This window comes from Nyctibius grandis, chromosome 19 (assembly GCF_013368605.1).
Source record: "Nyctibius grandis isolate bNycGra1 chromosome 19, bNycGra1.pri, whole genome shotgun sequence".
In the NCBI taxonomy this organism is placed as follows: Eukaryota; Metazoa; Chordata; class Aves; order Nyctibiiformes; family Nyctibiidae; genus Nyctibius; species Nyctibius grandis.
The window spans coordinates 9,253,382-9,273,115 of record NC_090676.1 but is presented as its reverse complement, the minus strand read 5'-3'; the positions used below and the strand labels follow the sequence as shown (position 1 = coordinate 9,273,115).

At 40.6% G+C, this 19,734-nt stretch overlaps 1 protein-coding gene across 4 annotated transcripts in view; it reads right to left on the bottom strand.

Moving 5' to 3' along the window:
* Positions 1-19,734, bottom strand: part of PREX1 (phosphatidylinositol-3,4,5-trisphosphate dependent Rac exchange factor 1) — a 167,656-nt gene that overhangs the window by 84,961 nt on the left and 62,961 nt on the right. For all 4 annotated transcript variants that reach the window (XM_068416018.1, XM_068416019.1, XM_068416020.1 and 1 more), the window contains exons 2-5: positions 17,112-17,183; positions 12,698-12,820; positions 7,932-8,036; positions 4,352-4,453 (exon numbers count right to left, since the gene is read on the bottom strand). In XM_068416018.1, the coding sequence (XP_068272119.1) occupies positions 4,352-4,453; positions 7,932-8,036; positions 12,698-12,820; positions 17,112-17,183 (402 nt within the window). The remainder of the gene's footprint in view (positions 1-4,351; positions 4,454-7,931; positions 8,037-12,697; positions 12,821-17,111; positions 17,184-19,734) is intronic.

The window sequence follows — 19,734 nt, the reverse complement described above, 5'->3', positions numbered from 1 at the left end:
TTAAAGGATCAGAGATGGAATGTGCATTTCTGGCTGGAGCCTGAGCAATTCCTTAAGAGAATAGACATCAAACAAGAACCAACCTCTGCGACATGCTCTGGGCTATCAGGAGCCCGTAGGGGCGCAGCTATCATGTGCTGTGCATTCCTCGTGTGTTGGGAGGAGGGAGGCAGAAAGGACTGCTCCTAATCCCCACCCCCAGTGGTGTGATTAACTCATGATCACCACTCCTTCAGGGTTTTCTTCTTGCTGACATAAATGCTCTTTATTAAGGGAAAAAGGCTATTTTTGTGCAGAGATTGGTTTACACAACAGCTGCTTCTACTCTTAAGCAGTACAGTTCACATTAATTAATACATAGTCATACAATTATTATCGGTGAGACAGAGCTGCCTTAATCCAAAACGTTCTGTTAGAAATGTTGACTCGGCACGCTTTCCGGTGTACATACACGCACTGGAGTTTTAAGTCACTCACACAGTGCATGCTCTCAAGGTCTGTGCATCTGTTTGCCTTTGCTTCTTTTCTTCTTACCAAATCATAATGCCCATCGCAGCAAGAACAGTTTTGTTTTGTTCAAGCCTAGACCAAGCCCCTTTCTCAGTTTTAAGGAAATTTTATAATGAAGCTCATTGCTAACAAATATTCAGAGCTCCTACATCCCCAAATAGACTTCAAACAATTTGCCGAACTTTGACAGCAAGAAAAAGAAGTGGAAGCCACATTAGGAAGGTTTTGGACTGGGAATAAAACTAATTTACTGACCAACAAATTCTGTGCTAATTTTTTTCAGGCTGTCAGAAGCACACAAAAACTGTATTAGGGACAAAAATATTAATATCATTACTGCTCTGTTTGCACACAGATTATGAAACACCATGGCTAGGTCTGAGTCTCACCCTTCAAAACATACTTAAGGCTTGCAAATTAGACAAAATTCCAAAGAAAGCAACCAAAATTTAAAAACAAACAAAAAAACAACCAAGAAAACCTGTTTACAGACACTCCAAAGCTACAATATTTGGTTCACAAAAAAATGGAAACTACAAATAAAATTGAAATATATCAATCACCATCATTCGAATCATTGTTCTATTTTCATCATTTGTTAGATCAAAAAAAAAGAAGTTTAATCAGAGGATGAGAAAACATAAGATCACTAATTGCAGGATGCCATACTTTATATTGGAAATGATTGGTAATATATGCTTAAGGTGTATCTGCACTTGGAGATATTCCAGTATATTATTCCTAACTATTATTCGAAATTAACTCCATGCTAGATACTATTATTCTGAAGAACACTCACATATGTTATTACACAAAAAAAAATAGTTATAGTATTTTAAATATGTGCCTTACCCTACTATTGAGGTTGACCTTCAAACACAGACAAGTCTGAATTACTGTGTTCATACTATATCAAACCTAACTACTTAGCTAGACTAAATTCTTATGCTATAACAAGGTCATACCAAAGTTACCAGAAAACCTGGATGTTCACAAACTCTTGCTAAAAACAAAGTAAAAGAGGAAAGTAGGATAGTTCTGGTCTATGACTTTTCTAATCAGTTGGAATACAATAGTATCTGTTTGCCCTGGGAATTAAATAAAATAAGATCCAATTCCCATGAATACAAAACAGCTATTTCAGGAGCAATAACTGTAGTTCAGTAGCAAAGGGAGAGCAAACACTTAATTTGAGGGTTATGTTATTTTTAAATCTACCTTTTTTTTCCGCTTGCTTGGAGAGTTGCACTTTCCTGGCCATCACTAACAGAATCAGCCCGTACTTTCCCTTAGCTGTTCTCATGTCTGAAACATTTGTGTCCACTCTGGTAATTTTGTGCTAGCAAGTATCAAACAAGTCTCCAACGGGATACAGTTTATTCACTATGAATTCACTACCTTTGAGAATCAGTATCAACTACACTTGCTAATGATCGCAGACATTTTCTGAGCTGAACAACCCCTGGTAACAGCATAATCTCGCTGGCTGAGGCAGATTTGTTGCCTAACCAAAATGAAATTCCCCTCAGCTTTTTCTTAAAACCTGTATTTCCTGTCCAGGAAATTTCACATAGTGAACAGTGTGTGATTTGTATCAGCCTGTAAACAAAAAGAAATCCATAGAAAAATGGAATGCAACATCACGAGACACCTCGTCACAGCTCCTCCCGTTCGCTCCCTTCACGGCTGTTTGTTCGACAAGTACACACGGGGCTGGGTGAACCACCGGAGACAAACACCAGAGTCCCCATCCCAGAAGGCAGGCACAGTGTTGGCGTCAGAGGACAAAATTATCTTTATTCTACCCCACTGTGGCTTGAAGGCAAAAAATACTATTTCAGCCTTAGCCTTGCTGGTCTTGGCTTTCAAAGACGAGAGTTTTGTTCCAGCAGGCCTTTTGACATAGACAACTGTGCACGTGTGAGAAAGTGGAAATGGCCAGTTTATTTCCACAGGCCAATTTCTGATCCCCAGAGCACGATGGCTTCAGTTGCCATTGAACTTGAAAAGATTTGAATTATGGTTTAGAAATATTTATTTTGTTCTAGTCTTTTGTTTACTACCCCTTGCAAAACAAATTCTTAAAGAAAAGCAAGATAAACTGGTCCTTTCACAGCTCTTCCAATCTCCAATACAGAACCCCACACTTTTCGCAAGACCTGCCCTAGAATGGTACAGAGGAATGGAAAAATTTAAGCTGAAGAACACCAAAATACCATTGCACTGATGATGCTACTACCTTGTAATCAAACGTGTGTGTTTCCTTTAGGTGTGTTTCTGTAGCCAGCATCCTCATGGCATTTGAGTAAAAGCCCTGAGATTTCAGAAAATTTTATAGTATTGGCAGGTTCTGCCATTCTAGTATTTTGAAGAGCTTTTAAAACAGAACAGAGATTTTAATTTGCAAGTCAAGCTTCTGTCAGTAAATAAAAAGTCTACAGATTATCCAAACTGATAGAAATCTACCACTCATAATCATGTTTTCCAAAAAGCTTATAAATTAAGTAGGTCTGATTAGCGATGGGTGATCCAGCAACCAAGTCAGGCTAAAAACAGAAAAAGAAGAGGCACTGAGGTGCAGAAGAAAATTAGGGAGTTCCCTACGACAGCCATGGGCATGGCTTAGAGCTGAGATCCCCAAACTGTGCTCCAGAGATGACTGGTGGTCCACATATTGAGTGGTCAGGTCTGATGAAACCACACTGACTTCAGAGCTACTTCAAGCTTATCAAGGCCACAGAGCAAAATACAAGAAATACAGAGTGATAACACACTGATCTTCTGGTCCAAAAAGTTTGGAAAATACTGGGATAAAACTGGTTAAAGATCACTTTTAGATAAGCATAGCAAGGGTACACCAGATATTGACCATTCTGGCTGGATTAAGATGTTTCCAGCATGGAATAAATAGATGAAGGAACCTTGTCTTCAGGCTTTCTACCAATTAATGACTCCCTTCATACAAGGGTAACAACTCAAGGGACCTTTCTTTCAAAATATGAGGCATTTTCTTCTTATATTTTTAATTAATTAATTTTCTTTTAGTAAATGTAATGTTACTCTGATTGAGAAAGAGACTGACATCACTGAAGACTGATGGCTGTTAGCCACAGAGTAGCTACAAGGCCACCAGTGATGCAAGCTCTCTCAGAAACTGCTTCTTCCTTTTCCCCTCTCCTTGTCCCCACCAGGCGTGTGACCCAGCCCTGACCTGGAGGGATGAGAGGCAAGTTAGATCTTTTTAGATCTTTTATTCTTTAGCCCCAAGGTAAGAACACTAGCAAGGGGGCCAATTAGTGCCAATTGCAGCAGTCATTTCTGCAATGACACCCATCCATTGGGAACTCATCTGAGATAATCAGTTTTCAAACAAGCTGCCAAACAGCTGTCAGATGATACAGGATTTTGACCTGAACACACTCAAACTAGGGACCTCGTGATGAAGGATGTATCCCATTTCCAGTCCCCAGAGCCATCCAGTCCCTCAGAACACTGACACAATTCTATCAGAACACAGCTTTTCAGGAAGTGGCTAAAATAGCACTCACAAGCCTTAGTAAACATCTAGAGATGTTTACTAGAAGAGAACTGAAGTCAAAAGGCATTGGTCAGTAAGTTACCCTGTCTGGTCTACCCACATCATTACAAGGTTTAGCAGCCTGTCAGCATCAGCCAGCTTTTTTTGACTGTACCCATAAAAAGCCATTTTCTTCAGAGAGGATCCAACTTTTAGAAGTGCAAACTAGGAAGGCAGCAGTGACAACAAAACTCAGGGCTAAAAAATTGCAGAATCACTCCAAGAATAAAACAACCATGTGGAGAAATACTTTCTTTAGTTTACCTTAAGCAGAAGTGGATATTTGCAAATTCTCTGAATTGGAGTCAGCAGATAACCCTCTAGTGGAATGTCTGTCGTCTTTCTGCCTCCCAACAGCATGCAACCCTATGATCAGAAAAGGAAACAAATATTACCTCAGACACAAAGCTTTCAAATGCTCCTTGACATGATTTTGTATTCCTGTAACACATATTATGGTCAGAAAGCACTTTGCCACACCTAAGGTAGAGGAAATGGGACTTCATTCACCACTGAAATACAGCCATCAAGACTGCAAAGTTCTTCGTGCATCACCAAAAGAAAATTTGCTGTGGATAACATGGGCTGTGTAGAAAGGTACCTTCCCAGAGAAATATTATACAGCTGGTGACTCAAAAAATGTCATAACAATACAATGACCATCAGCAAACCCAGATGCACCATTACCTGAAAGAATCCAGCCCACCCTCACAATCGATACAACCATTAGTCTTCGTTCACTATGCCAAGTTTGCACTGTTGGTCCAGAAACTCTTGAAAGATAAAATAAAGCCTGCTCACTATTAATCATGTAATTAACTAGTCCAATCCTTATATCTGAAGAAAATCAAAGTGGAATTGAAATAAATGAGTCATCTGCATCACATCCACCAATTCTCTGGCAAAACATTACGTCTAAGCACAGCTGGACAAACAGCACGGGCACGCTGCCTGGCTAACCAGCACACACGTAGCTCTCAACCAGACACAGAACATGTTGCTGTTTGCCCAGCTAAAAAAAGCTATGGGACATGCAGGCAAGGCTACCTTATAGGTAGGAGGTGCAAGAGACAGTGAAATTTAAGGAAATGAGGTTTCATTAATTCTGATGCTCATTAATTTTGTGAAGCTCTGTGACTTCCAAACGGAAAGAAGGTGAAGGGCATTTCTCTACCTAGAAAAATTACTACTCTCCCAGTGTTTTTTAAACACAGTAAGGAAGGTGACAAGTATTAGGCCAATACACAAAAGAAATCCAAGTCCAAATAGATTTTAGGTTGAGGAAAAGAAGCAACTGATCAACCCTTGCAATACACACACAATGAATTCGCACAAATTTGGAGGGTCCCTGCAGCCCAGAAGAATCATTTCACAGACAAATTTGCGCACACTACCTCAAAACAAGTGATGCTCAACTTCTCAGTAGATTACGGAAATCCATTTCTCAGGATTGACGTGAAAGGGGAGTATAAGAATTGCATAAGGCATTGAAAAAAAAAAAATCTACAGTCCTTGACCTGTTCTTATTTTGTCACAATAATCTGTAATCTCCGTGTGATAAACAAATAGTAACCTACTGTAAGCTTTTTATACATTTCCCTGAAGATTCTGTTATTGGCTGCTGCCTGAGACAGGCAGTGGACTCAGATGGACTTCAAATCTATTTCAGATAAACTAGTCTGCATTCCTATGTTCGACCTTGAATCTGGACAACTTTGCTCCAAAAATCACCCCAGTTGCAAACCTGTCCTGTCAACAGAAGCTGAAGTTTAAATTCAGTTCAGCTAAGATGTGCTTGCTTTGAGATATCACTGATAACATTTTCCCCTGTGAAATTTGTGCTGTGGCTCAGACACACTGTGAAATTTAGTGGGCTTTTGGCTGTAGTTCAACAATCCTCTTCAAAGAATGTTCACAGACATCATACATAAATCTCATTAGTCCTAACTGGTATTTTTACAGACAATCATCTGTAAAATAACCCTTCCCCAGGCTATTCTAGATCTGTGGCCTTGGTTACCAGCTCACAATGCTCCCGGTCCAATTTTCCAAGTCTCGAGTGATTCAGTCCTTCCCGTCTCTTCTTTCAGCCCTCTCTCTAGCTCTGGGCTCAAAACTGCCCTTTAACACTTACTGATTTTTCAAACACATTCCCACATTCTATATTTCAGCAGCTGTGAGGGGGCAATTGGGCCAAATCTTTCCTCACAAGCAAAGCTTTGTATTTTAATGCAGCTTTCTCTGCACGGTGGCATTATAGCATTGGCTTTAGGAGGCAGTGGAGAAGAAAAGGGAAGCCTGGAAGAAATTACAGCAGCCACAGCAAAGTAGACACTTCAGTGTAGCCTCTCCTCCCATACTTACTGCTATTTTAAGTCTCTTGGATTCAGGTGCTGCAGCAAGCCACAGCAGACAGTGTGACATCTTTTATGTGCCTCACAATCAGTTTGCCAGCTGCTGCTGGTAACACAGACAGGAGGCTTTTGCCAGTCCAGTGGAAGTAGAGAACACTCTGAACATTGGGAAGGATGGTGTTTACATGTACTTTTGTCTCTTCTCTTTCTCATTAGTTTCCCTCAACAGAAGCACCCAGAAGAACTCACAAACAAGGAAAGGGTCATTTGGTGACTCAAACTAATGGTTTAACGAGGTTCATTAAAACTCAGACATGACAAAGAGATTCTAACTACCCAATACCATGACTGCTTGTCCCTGCTGCTCCCTCCGAGGCCTATATTTTGTGGCTAAAAGAATGCTCTGGCCCTGCTTGTGACAGACATTTATGCAGAAGTTTTCTTTTGCTGTACTATATTGGGAAAGAGCAGACCTTTGGTAGAAAGGAAAAAAGAAGAGCAGAAAGAAGAGCAGAAAGAAGAGCAGAAAGAAGAGCAGAAAGAAGAGCAGAAAGAAGAGCAGAAAGAAGAGCAGAAAGAAGAGCAGAAAGAAGAGCAGAAAGAAGAGCAGAAAGAAGAGCAGAAAGAAGAGCAGAAAGAAGAGCAGAAAGAAGAGCAGATCCTTTGCAAAAAGACAGCCTTTCTTTTTATCTCATAGCATTTACTAAGAAAAAAAGCTAATGTGCTGAATTAGTCCCTCACCCACATGCCAACCCCATTCCAAATGCCATGCATCCATGTCCAGGAAAACAAGACAGCCAAAAATCAAGCAGAATTGTAGTGAAGGCTAGGAGAAGACACATCTAAGGAGAAGAAAAACAAGGAATGTTGGGCAGAAGGCACTGTCTACTGGTTGTTTCTCCTCCCAGCCCAGTATCTGTAGGAGGCATTTGAAGGCTGTATGCCACAGTTCCTCCCAACATAGATACTAATATGTCATGGGTTGGATGAGGAGTTGGGTCATTTTTGATACAAGCACCAATGACGCAGTCAAAACAATTCATCATTCATACATTTGTTGCCCACAACTGGACTCATTGCGAAAAGGGTGTCAGAAGCAGGCCACATTTTTCTGGTGGGTCTACAGATGGTCAATTGGTCAGAGAACTGAGCAGGAAATCAGATCCACTGGGAACTAGTCACAGCCCTGCTGTTGCCTTATTGCATTACTCCTTTCACAACCTTTGCTCAAATTTTCTGTTGCTGCTTTAAAAAAAAAAAAAAAAAAAAAAAAATCTTCCTTGTTTCCACTAAAACACTCATACCAGAGCTGTGCTTAGTTCTGTGCCTGAACTCATCAGTGACTTCAATACCTATCCATCCTGAGTGCTGCATACCTGGAATGGGTAATATCTTGCAAAATGCCCAGCGTTCCTGGGATACCAAAGGGTTATTATGAGTACAGTGCAAAGTCAGATCATTAACTCAAGAGCGCTAGAAAAGGTGCTTACCAGGAGGAATGTTCTCACTGTTGGGATCTTGTTCAATTCCATCAGTAGTCTGAGTGCTTTCTCGTGGTTGCTACAGTACTCCTCATACACAAAGAATTTGTCCTTCTGCAAGGAAAAACGTAGTAACTTATTGACTCAGACAAAACTGGAGTGACTATTTTGTCAGTCTGATACCACATTCTTTACAAAGGGGTGTACACTCAGAGTGGCATTAGGGTGGCAGTCTACATGAAATGTGCAATACTCCTCTAATGCGAATAAGGTATAGAGGCGTTCCACTAATTCCTAACTGACTCTGTTGTAAGTTAACATCAGCTTTCTGAGCACAGAGACTTCCAGCACTTTTCCTCTTAATGCACCACTGAAATAATATATTATTTGCTGAAAGAATGGATTGTGCCATCTCCGGGATACTTGCATGTGTGTCAGGATATTCCAGCAGAGTAGCCAGGACATTTCTGAGCTGTGCTGACCACTCCTGCAGGAGGAAGAAACAGAGGTGGCTGGGAAGAACCAAGGCCTGGAAGAAGCTCAGAGATACGGAGGGGAACTATAATACAAAGCAACCATCTGGAAACTCCCTGCCTTTCAGGGCTGAGATGGAACCCTCAGTGAGTTGGTTGGTTCACTTTGTGTTCTGAAACAAGCAGCAGACTTCACTATTTCAATGCAACACTAAACAGTGGGTCAGCTGTCCACAACAGTTTCCCTAAATGGAAGAATTTCATCAAATACACACAAAACAACCAACATATTACAGAAATTAAAGGAAGGGAAAGGTAGCTTCACAACTACATTGAGGTGCTTGCACAGGAACATTTCACACCCACCAGCACACGCAGTGGAATGAAATTCCCCTGTTAAGAAACAAGGGTCAGCTGGCAGCACCGAGTTCTGCTTTACTGATCTCCAGAATCAAAGACAGTGCAACTTCTTCTAACTAAAATGATCAGAGATGCTAAACTCAATGCAAACATCAGATATCTGGAAACACTGAAATGATTCACAAAAGAAGCAGTAACAACTATTTCCATGCCTGATCAGATCAGGCAAGGAGCTATCTGATCCTTTCAAGACTGTTGGGAAGGGCTGAACTTTCAGCAGCTATGTTACAAGATTCCAGTATTGCATTCACTGGAATAAAAGCAGGGTCAAGAGACTGTAGTAAGCTTTAGTCAGGTTAAATGATTCAGAAGCCAAAAAGACCCATCATTTTTTGGGTGCTTCTCACAACAGTAGTTTCTTTCCTGGTTCAGGTTGGCTTCTATGCCACAATGCAGCCCCATGCAGTGGTACTCAGACAAGATACTTTGCATATCAGAAGTAATTTAGATGCATTAGTGTGGCACTCTGCCAGGGGTAATATGCAAGGCCTTCCATAGCTGGCATCTCAGGGCACCATGCCATGTAGACAATGCCCTCCAGAGTTTGCTGTGGCATTCACATCATTCATTTTCTATTTAGGATCCTGGCCTGAAAACATTCTATCTGAACCTTTTCATCTCCCCAGAACTAGGAAGTTAATTTTTTTTTTTGAGTTTTGATTGGACTCCTAGCTTCTGACCACCAGATGCAGGAAAAGGCAGGGCTGGGTCCATTGCACAATAGAAAAGAGGCAATTGAGAGGCATGGGATTGTTTTCAACCATAAAAACTGGAGAGTTACAGAATGAAGGGACAGATATCTGAGTTTTTCCTACATTTCCTCCTCTCACCTCTCCTCAAGTCCCTGGATGCATACAAGCAGCATTCTTGAAACTAAAAATAGTAACTATTAACACAACAGCATCCGTTACATCAATGCACACAAAATGTCATTGCTCAGGTTTCTGACTGCAGCTTTGAGTGCCTGGAGTTTTGGGAGGTTATATTTAGATCATGACAAAATCCCTTTGCTAAAGCTCAAGTCAATACAGTAATTATACACACACCAGAGTGCTTTCATCAAGTCTTTTCCAGCTGTCCTTTATGCATGAGACCCACAAATATGAGAACTATGTTTTAAATTACTCAGTGTCTGAAGTGTTTAATTTCCTTTCTGGGTGACAATCAGTCCTGGACTCTCCCATCTCCTGGTGAGGAGATTATCAGTTACATAATTACAGATGTTAGCCCAGGAATTCTGAACCTGCAGTTACTCTATATTAAAGTGCAATTATGGTTAAAGATGTAACCACATAAAAATGGCACCTTCTTACTCAGCAAATCTGCTGGATACACAGCTAGACCTTCTGATTTTGGTGACAGAAATAAGTCTATACTGTTCTTAGTTTGGTTAAAATAAATCTTCAACCAATAGTTTATTCTCCAAATATGTTATTTTGGGTCCATTAGAACTGCCCACAAATTAGTGCAAATTTGAAAATAGTTTTGACTAGGAAAAGCCAATAAGACATTTGGAAAATTGTAACAATTTTATTTGGACATATTTTTAACAAAGCACTGCATTTTCTTGTTTCAAAGCAGGCTGAAACCAATTTCGTCAACATGAAAAACCTAAACAAAACAGAAGATATAATTCTCAACAAAACAAGATCCCTGATGACTTAGACAGTAAAATTGATCACTCATGCAACTTTGCTCCTAAAAATGAAAAGAAAATATGTTTCCCTCGAACGAGTTTCTAGCTATTATGTCGCCAAACCTCTAGCAATATGGCAATATCAGAAATGAATTCTCTGCCCCTTTTGCTCTGCAGACAGTCATATGTTTTCATGACCTGCACAAAAGAGCCTATGCTGATGAGGTATGATTATTCCAAGCCTAATGTATATGCTCTCTTTGATGTTAAAGACTTGTTCTACATGCCATTTTGTTTAAGGCTACAGATTCAATTTTGAATGAATGTTTACGTACATTCTTCAGTGTCTGTTATGGTCATATTGAACTAGCAGAAGAAGAAGAAATTCTTTCTTCTTCTATTTCCAGAAGAAATTCTAGCAGCTAGCATCATACAATGAACTTATGATCATCCGATCAAATGGAGTACACTAGGGCAAACAATGCCTGTCTTCTGAAGCAAAACAATTTTTCACACCTGAATGTCAGAGCAAGTGCATTTCATCATCTGTTAAAATACTTCAAAAAGTCAATGTGCAACGATTGCTCTTTTGGAACCCTTGCAAAATCTGCCTGCTTGCTTCAGGTGTTACTCAAGATCTGAATCCTTATGAGATGGGGATCCAGGGGAGAATGTCCTAGCATTATTAGAAATGGATCAACTCTGATCCTAGAGACTCATAACAACTAGAAGTGGTGTCCTGTTTCTGAAGATCAGTGGACTGTTGTTGAGTGAGGCTCTTCTAGGCCAAGGTAAACCAGGAAAAGGTGCTTCTTCTCTAGGGGATTATGAAACAGTTGATGTACACATTATTTGCAATACACTCCACAGACAGCAATGTAAGCTGATCTCAGTCAAACTGCCTCTATCAGAAGACAAATTCTCATCAGCACTCATCCCTAAGCATTATAGTTTCATAATTCCTGTATTGTTGTATGTTTGATAAATAAGGAACATTATATAACTATTAAATTTAACAGTACTGAAGTTACAAAATTATATGTTGATATACAAGAAAACACTACCAATGACTACCCATACAAGGCTTAAATTCAGTCAAATGACAGGATGTTAACGTTTCTGGTTATTCCGTGACACTCTGAAACACAGTAGACAATTTGACAGCATTAGAGGGCAAAAAAAGAAGGCAAAAGCCCTCTAATTTTGATACCTTCGCTAATGAATGCTAATATATTAGTACAGCACATATTGTTGGTTGGTGATTCTAGTGTGTATTCAAGGCTTTAACTAAGTTCACCAGTATGTTTTGCAGCAGCTGACAGTCAGTCCTCACATCTGATACAATTTTTGGGCATGTTCTCAATATAACACTTTCCAACACACTTTTTTAATAATTCTCACAGCATAAATAAAAATTAAACAAGGAGGGCTAGTTGGTAAAGCTCTGTGAGTAATGAACGGCCGTATAATTGATGTCCTCTCAAACCTGATGAACTGTGAAAGCACGAATTTTGATTATGAAAGCATAATAGAACATATTTTGACAGAAAATTGGCCTGTGGCTTAATGCAGTTAATAAGAATTTGCAGAAATGGCTATTATGTACGTGCTTTCTAATTTTCAAACATCTCAGGAGGGCTGCTTCAAGTGAAAAAAATGTGCAACTTCAAACTATTATACATGTAAATTAGGTAACTGCATTTAAATGAGTCCAGCTTCTAACTAGGTGTATATAATACCTGATCTTGCATATACAGTATGCTCTACATACATATTAGTCAGAGGATGGCACACATACATGATTGAAAATCGGGTCAAGTTAAAAACAAAACAAAACAAAAATCTACCACAGGCAGAATTTCACATTATAAGAAACAAATTACAATGAGAGAAGCAATGGTAGGATCATAAGCTGCAATTGCTACTTTTTTGAAACATTTGGAACCAAAGCAGACAAAATTCTCAGCAATAAAATATCTCAGCTGGGTGAGAAAAAAAGGAAAAAAAAATATTCAATGGGAAAAGAAAGAGTTTCTAAAAATACCTCGTTGTTTAGCTGAGTTTGATGTGGTTTCCATTGTTCTAACCTCATTCACAAGTTTTTTCCCACCCTACCTACAACTTTCATACAAGACACACATTGTCATAGTATTGCCACAAGCCTTAGAGATTAGCACTAGCTAAGGGGCATGGGAGCTTACGGCAGGAAACTGCATTTTCAGATAGCGTTAAGTCATTGTACTTACAAATTTTAAGAAAACATTTCCCAGTTCATGCTGAGACTGAGGTTCTGGTTGTAAACAAAATTCCAGGGCAGCCAGGAACTCCTTGTGAACACCAAGAATGTCTTCAATATTAGAAAATAAGATCTGAAATATAAAGAGAAAAGCATTGCTAGCTCTTAATATATCTGAGAGTGTTTTGTTAAAGTAGTAGCACCAAAATATTGTGGCTCTAGACTTGCTGCGATAGGATCTAAAGCACAGACAGAGACTCAAACAGAACGAATTACACTGTATTTGCCCCTTTCCTGGCCCCGTACGGAAATCTTTACTGCTAGTGAAGTACTTGCTGTTATCTTTCCAGGTACTTGAGCATGATGAATTTGAGCAACCTCTTTCAAGTCTAGAGAAGATTTCCTATGAGACCAACCAGGTGAATGGAATCACAAGGATCAAACTCACTTTGCAGGAGACAGAAGCAGGAAGTCATTTGCCTTTCCTTCTCATGCATTAGAAATCACTTTCTGGAAGAAAGGGACTTGAAGCTATCACACACAAAGATGTACCTGCAAATGAGAGACCAAATCTCTGCCATGTGGTATCTAGCATTTCACTGACAGAAGTACAGAATAGTGTAAAATGCTTGCAAACCACAAGAGCAGCATTTTTGAGTTCTCTTTCACTGATCTCAGTGGTTCTAAAAGGCATATGTAATGGGATAGAGGCCCCTAGTCTGGATGTGTACTAAAAGGTAATTGTGCAATCTCACAGTTAAATGATCCCTAGTGATGTGAATATACACATGCTAAGGGGAATAAACTGCCACGGTGAAAGCTGCTATAAACACATAAGCTTTTTAAGTCTTAATCATTTTCATACAAAACTTGAGAAGAAAGTGTGAATACACATATGAGAGATGAAATGCTACCTAAACAGGGGGAGAAGTCCTGATGCATGGTGACACAGCCATCAGCATTGGCAGCCACTGGAGGAAAGCCTGAAAGGGCAGAGTAAATCCTGGAGTCTGCAGTGACATACATATGGCAGACGACATTTTCTATCACTCCTTTAACTGTGCCACTTGCAAAGAGAAGATCTGCAGTCAAACCTGCTTTCACATTGGAAGCAGCCCCCAGGTCTTGGAGTGAGTGGGTGACACTCCTCTGAACCCCAAAGCGTGCAGCCTGACAGAGCCAGTCTTCATCTTCCTGGCATTCAGTGTGGGAAGCGATGGAGCCTAACATCTTCCAACACTTCCCAAAGCACCTTATCGTAATACTAAGCTTTTCAAATTTATGCAGTGGTATTTATTCACCAGATGCGAACTGATTTAGCCTGGTGGCTGGTGATGTGGCATTAATTCAGAAAAACAATAATCTGTAAATTAAGTCTAATCATTAAAGACAGGAATGAAACCTCAATTCCCGGTTTAAAACCAGTTTCTCTCTGGTTTTGCAGGGGTAGACAAGATCAGGATTTCAAGGTGCCTTCCTCTCTGCATGCATCCAGGTTCAACTCTATACCTTCTCTTATTCAAGGACAGGCAGAGTATTTCTCTCAAACTCTTCCTGCAAGTTGGCTGCACGTGCAGAGCAGAGTCTTCCTTGTCTTTGCTTCCCTATCACTTCAGGAATACTGAGATATGGTACTATGCACCATCATTAATGCATACTTGTGCCTCACAGCTCCTTTCTAGCTCTCAATAAACTAAAAGATTGCAACACACTGAATTTGCACTGATGGGCTCTGAACCAAAATAAAGGACAGGGAGCTAGGACCATTTGATTGCTTCCAGAAAACTTCCCATGATAGTTCAAGCAGAGCATACGATGGTTCTGTCACGTGGCTGAAATTGATGTCATGACACAGTAGCCTCTGTCTGCATGGCTTTGCCAGAAGCTGTGCCAAAAGGGGATTAACAAGAAAGAGGAAAACATCTGTCAGGGATGATTTTATCCTTCAGGAGCAGTCTTTGGGGGGTATTTTTTGATCCAAGGAATATCTGTGTAATCTAACGAATTCTGTGGTGGTCAGTAGAGCTCTGCTTGCAGCAGAACTCGCAGATCAGAGTCGTCACTTGAAAATCAAGGCAGCAGACAGATCCTGACTGCACGTGCTTCTGTATCTAATACACAGTTACCATCTATAAGCCTCATGCGAGGATCTATGTCTGGCAGCTTGCGTACACCCTCAAGCTGTACTACCTTCAAGGTAGTGTATCAGTAAAATGGCACCAGTGCCCTGCTGTGAATGTAGCATAATACTAACATACCAATAGAGTTATTCCTACATGAGGCAGCAAATAAACTAAAGACATTTTTTTATGATGTTGCTGCAGCTGTTAGCCACTGGAGTACTTGTAAGATCTGGGCCTGGCACAGGACTCAGTGTGACCTTTCTGGAAGGGGATACAGTAGCCAAAGATCACTGAAATCTCCAGTGCTTAGTGCCAGCTGTAGGAGAAACCTGCAAAAATAATACTAGGAGCAATAACCCAAATTATCCTCAAAAGTACCTACTCCTTTTGCTCAGAGCTGAGTGACTGCCAGAATACCCTGTATTTTCCTCTATAGACATTTCTGCTGCATGAAGAAAGAGAGGAAAAGACAAGTGTCTCCTTACATAACCTGGCAAACCATTTATACAGTCTCTGCTATCACCCTTGCTGCTGCCAGCCACCTCACAGCTCTCTGGCGACTCAAGATACATAATATTAGCAGGCAAAGTTATCAGAAGTCCCAACACCACCTTGCTTGTCCTGCCTCTACCAGCAAGGAGGGAGAAAGGAGACAGAAAGAAAGAACAAATATCTTTCAACTGCAGGAAAGACAATGAAATTACTTGGATAGGGGGGGAAGGGAGGCAGGAGGGGGAGATAATATTGACTCTGATCAGGAAAACTGTGCCTTTGTGATTCTATTTCACCAGCAATAGGTGTAGGCCCTTTATTACTGATGAGAAGCTCTGTTATTGAAAGCTGGGTATTGTAATAGTAAGAATAAATGAGGTCTCACAGTGGCCTCACAAAGACCCCCAAGGCACTTCAAATATGACACAAAAATGAAGAGGTACTTCCCCAGAGAAGTATGATGAAACTTCAAATAAAAATACATTTAAATGAGCAGAGAAAATATGGATTGTTCTGCACAGGCTTTGTGGGCACTGCACCTGATTATGTGGCAGTCATAATTAATATTCATTTTGATGATACATGAATAATGATAGAATAATAACTTTCATCAACCTCTGCGGCTGTTCACCAACTTGGCAAACGGTTCTGTAGGTTTATTTCCCATGCAGAGCCTACTTTTTGCACACTTCTCTGCACACGAGATCTATTGTCACTAATCACTTGTCTACGTTTTCTTCAGCCACCCTCAAACTTACTTCAGACTCTAGATGGTGAGTTTCTGGGGAGGAGGGACTTCCAATATGACAGTATAGCTAGCCTGTCGAATGAATAGCAAAAACAGGGGCTAGAACCCTGCTAGGATCTCTATATATTCAGGCAGTACTAGTATGTGAAATGGAGGAACCAGCCTTGGGGAAATGCATGCCAGCTGCAGTAGCACTGGCTAGGTGTGACATACCTATTACTGCTGTGCCCTGCTCCCACAAGTGTAAGGGCAAAGTTTCTGCTGATTTAGGAGCTACAGGATCAAATGCAAGCCCAATAAGTAAGCCTCTAATGGCAAACAAAACACACCCTGTCCAACTGATCATCAGGTTTCACTTGCATATGTGTACAATGCACGTTTTTAAGCCAAATTACTACAAGAAAGTGCTGCTTGTATTTATGAAAATAACCAACAACAAGGCCTCCTGTGACCATAGGCACTAGAAAAGCTAGTACCTCACAGCCTGGTGTTCTATGTCCCATGTCTCCTTTCAGTGCAAAATTAATTCAGGAATCTCCTCATGCAAGGGTCTTCCATTACTTAGTCCTCCCACAAGAACCCAAATTCTTTCCCACTAGAACACGAAGGAATATTCCTGCCTCCTTCTCATAAGCCCTATCAATTTCAGATTTGTAAAAGACAGCAGATGCAAATTGGCTAACTGAATACTGCCAAGGAAAATAGACAAGGGCTGTGCATTCCCTGCCTTTCCTCTCAAAGACACTGAGAAGGCCTCTCTGTCCTCTACCCACCATTTCACAAATCTTGCCAAAAGTTAGTACCTCTGACAACACTAAACTGTTGTCAAATTTTACTGAAATTAGCTGGTGGGATGAAAAATTGCTGGAAGATGACAGCTATACAAATGGGCAAACAGATTGACAGATAAACTGTCAACATGAGACTCTTTTCCTTAGGGAACCAGTTTAATAATAAGCATCAATATGACATAAGGATATTTGATATTCATACCCCTGAATCTAGCCTTTCATTATGTATCATTTTCCGTACCAAGAAAATGAGGAAGATAGAATAAATACCTTAACATTCTCCTCTGTTATGTACTTCTCAGCTTTGTCCACAGCATTCTGGCGGATCCGGTGAAGAAATGCCTGCAGAGATAAAAAGATCATGTTCAAATGGCTTGATACAGTTTGATTTCACTCTTTTATATCCTCTAGGTTCCCATCAACACAGTGTGGCTGATTACCTTTAAGACTGAAAGAATGTAAACATTTACTAAATCACCAGCACAGTTCTTAGAGTCAGGGCTGCATTCAGTGTAACACAAAAGACATTTCCTCCAATGTTGTTGGGTTTTGCCCAGCCATAAATGTCTTCCTTCTGTTGAAACTTTTAGACTTAATTATCTGTTACTACCAACAGACCACAGCAAGGGTCTGTTTGTTTTTTCTTTGAAGGTTTGCCCTGTCTCTAAGATGCAGCTGGTTTGACTTTGGGAGGCAGTGTGCCTGACGCACATCAAGACATATGTCAGCAAAAAGGACTGCAAAGAACGACAAAAGGATATTCATGCTGCTGGAGCTGAGGCATGTCAGAGCTATGAGCTAGGGTTATGGACAAGTTCAACAGACTCAATACTTGGGGAAGGGATATGGAAATTGCCAGACAGCGCCTGGGACACATTATCCTGCTTGCTGTACTTCATCTGGTTAAAAATAGAGAAAACAATGCTGGAACTTTTCACCTAGGCCAGTTTACCCCTTTCCTCAGCTCTGCACAACTTTGGCTTTAACAGGCAAATCAATAAAAAGCTCCAGGACAGATAGAAATGGACAGTGATCCAAATATCAACCTTCAAAGCTTAATTCTGGCTAATGGAAGTCAGGATCTACGCAAGTAGATTTGCACTGAACATACCCACAACATATTTGATCCAGTGGGAAGGGTTTAGCAAAGCACACTGCATGGGATTTCTACCTCTAGTCTCCACTGTTTTAGCAATTATTGGCTACAGGGTACTTCTGAACTAAGAGTAGGGAATTTTACCGTCCACAGGCATCAGCAAAGAGAGCTGCAAACACCCGCAGGTGAGACTGAAGGGAAGCCAGTGAGGACAGAATCTGCTGTGATAAACTACATGACCCATGCACAGAAGGGTAGAGGGCTTTCCTCTCTGTTCTCTAATTTGCCTCCCACACAAAGGAGTGAGCCTTGGGGAGTGCTGTGAACAAGGAAGAAAGGAACTTTTCTCATCCACCTGAGACAGAGAGGGGAAGCGGGTCACTTCTTTGTATTTACGGTACAAAGCAGCTTTGTTACAGCTTGATAATAAAAGGCTTTTAAAAGTTGAACTATTCCTGAGCAATGCCCATGTCAGCTGATGCACATTCAGCTTTTTCTTTTTTCCTTTTGCCTGTTGGAATTGGCAGCAGCTTACAAGCTGATAAGAAGCAATGTCACTGAACCAAACTTGGAGCTCCTGGAATGCCTTCATCTCTGGTATTTTGGTTGGAAGACAGTGAACATGCCCCTCTGTCTGACTTCCAGCACTAAAAGGGGCACATCTCTGTTTCTGCTTGGACATGGCTTTCTGTCACTTGTCAGCCATTCACACTTTACAGGACAGGCACCAATAAAAAAAGATTAATGAGACACACAGACCCTACATTTGTTTTTGGCTCTGGATCCTCAACCTGCTTTTCAACAAATCTCAAGGACTATAACCACATTGCTTCTCTTGTATTGCTAAACAGGAAGGAGATCCTGGCTAGACTCCAGCTAGATACAGAGAGCTTGGAGCAGGTTGTGTGGACTAAGATGTCTGAAGGACAGATTCCTGCGTTAAAGGGACAAGACATTTGTGCCAGCGGCAGAAGAGTCATTTTATAAGAACCAGCCAGTCCACCTTGCCAATAATCTGGCCAGGAACTGCTGCAACGTTAATGTGTTGCCCAGCACCTTGGCAACTGTCAGGGAACTGTCTGAGATGAAGTGTTCAGTGTGATGACTAATGGCAGGAGGATTGACAAGAATAGCTGTTGCCCTCCCACTTCGGTGTTGGGTGTGATATCTGAGCATTAATAATCAGGCATCTGATTTATATGAGGTAGCACATCATATTAAAGTCACTCATTCTCAAAAGATAAGCCAGGCAGAGACTTTTCCTTGCTTTAATCACATCTCTGTCTGGAGACAACAAATCCAACTGGAATGATTAATTAATCTACACAATTAGCAGCTCCACTGGTGACTAATAGTTACCTGCATATTAGTCCCAGTATGGTGGGTCTAATAATAGAAAGCTGGTAAACAGAAGTGCAAATCACATTAGCTGTTACAGGCTAGTCAATAAAAAAGCAGAGTCTGTGTTAATCTAAAGAACAGCTTTTCTCTGATGCTTGTCTGAAAAGATCATTTAATGTGAGCGTGAGAAAGGGAGAAAAGTAGAGAGAAAAATCAAACAAAAAATGAGAAAGGCATAGAAGTAGGGAGAGAGTAAAAAAGGATGAAAGACATACGAGGGGAAGAGGCAGTCAACTTTGTAGATAAGTTTGTCAAATCTTCTACAGCCTCCGGTTTGTCTTGATGTGCATGAACAGCACATCAAGTAATAACTCTCCAGTAATAACAAAACAAGACAGTTACAAGATATTTTGGTCCTAGAAATTTAGTAGTCTACTTTCCAAACTGCAATCTCCC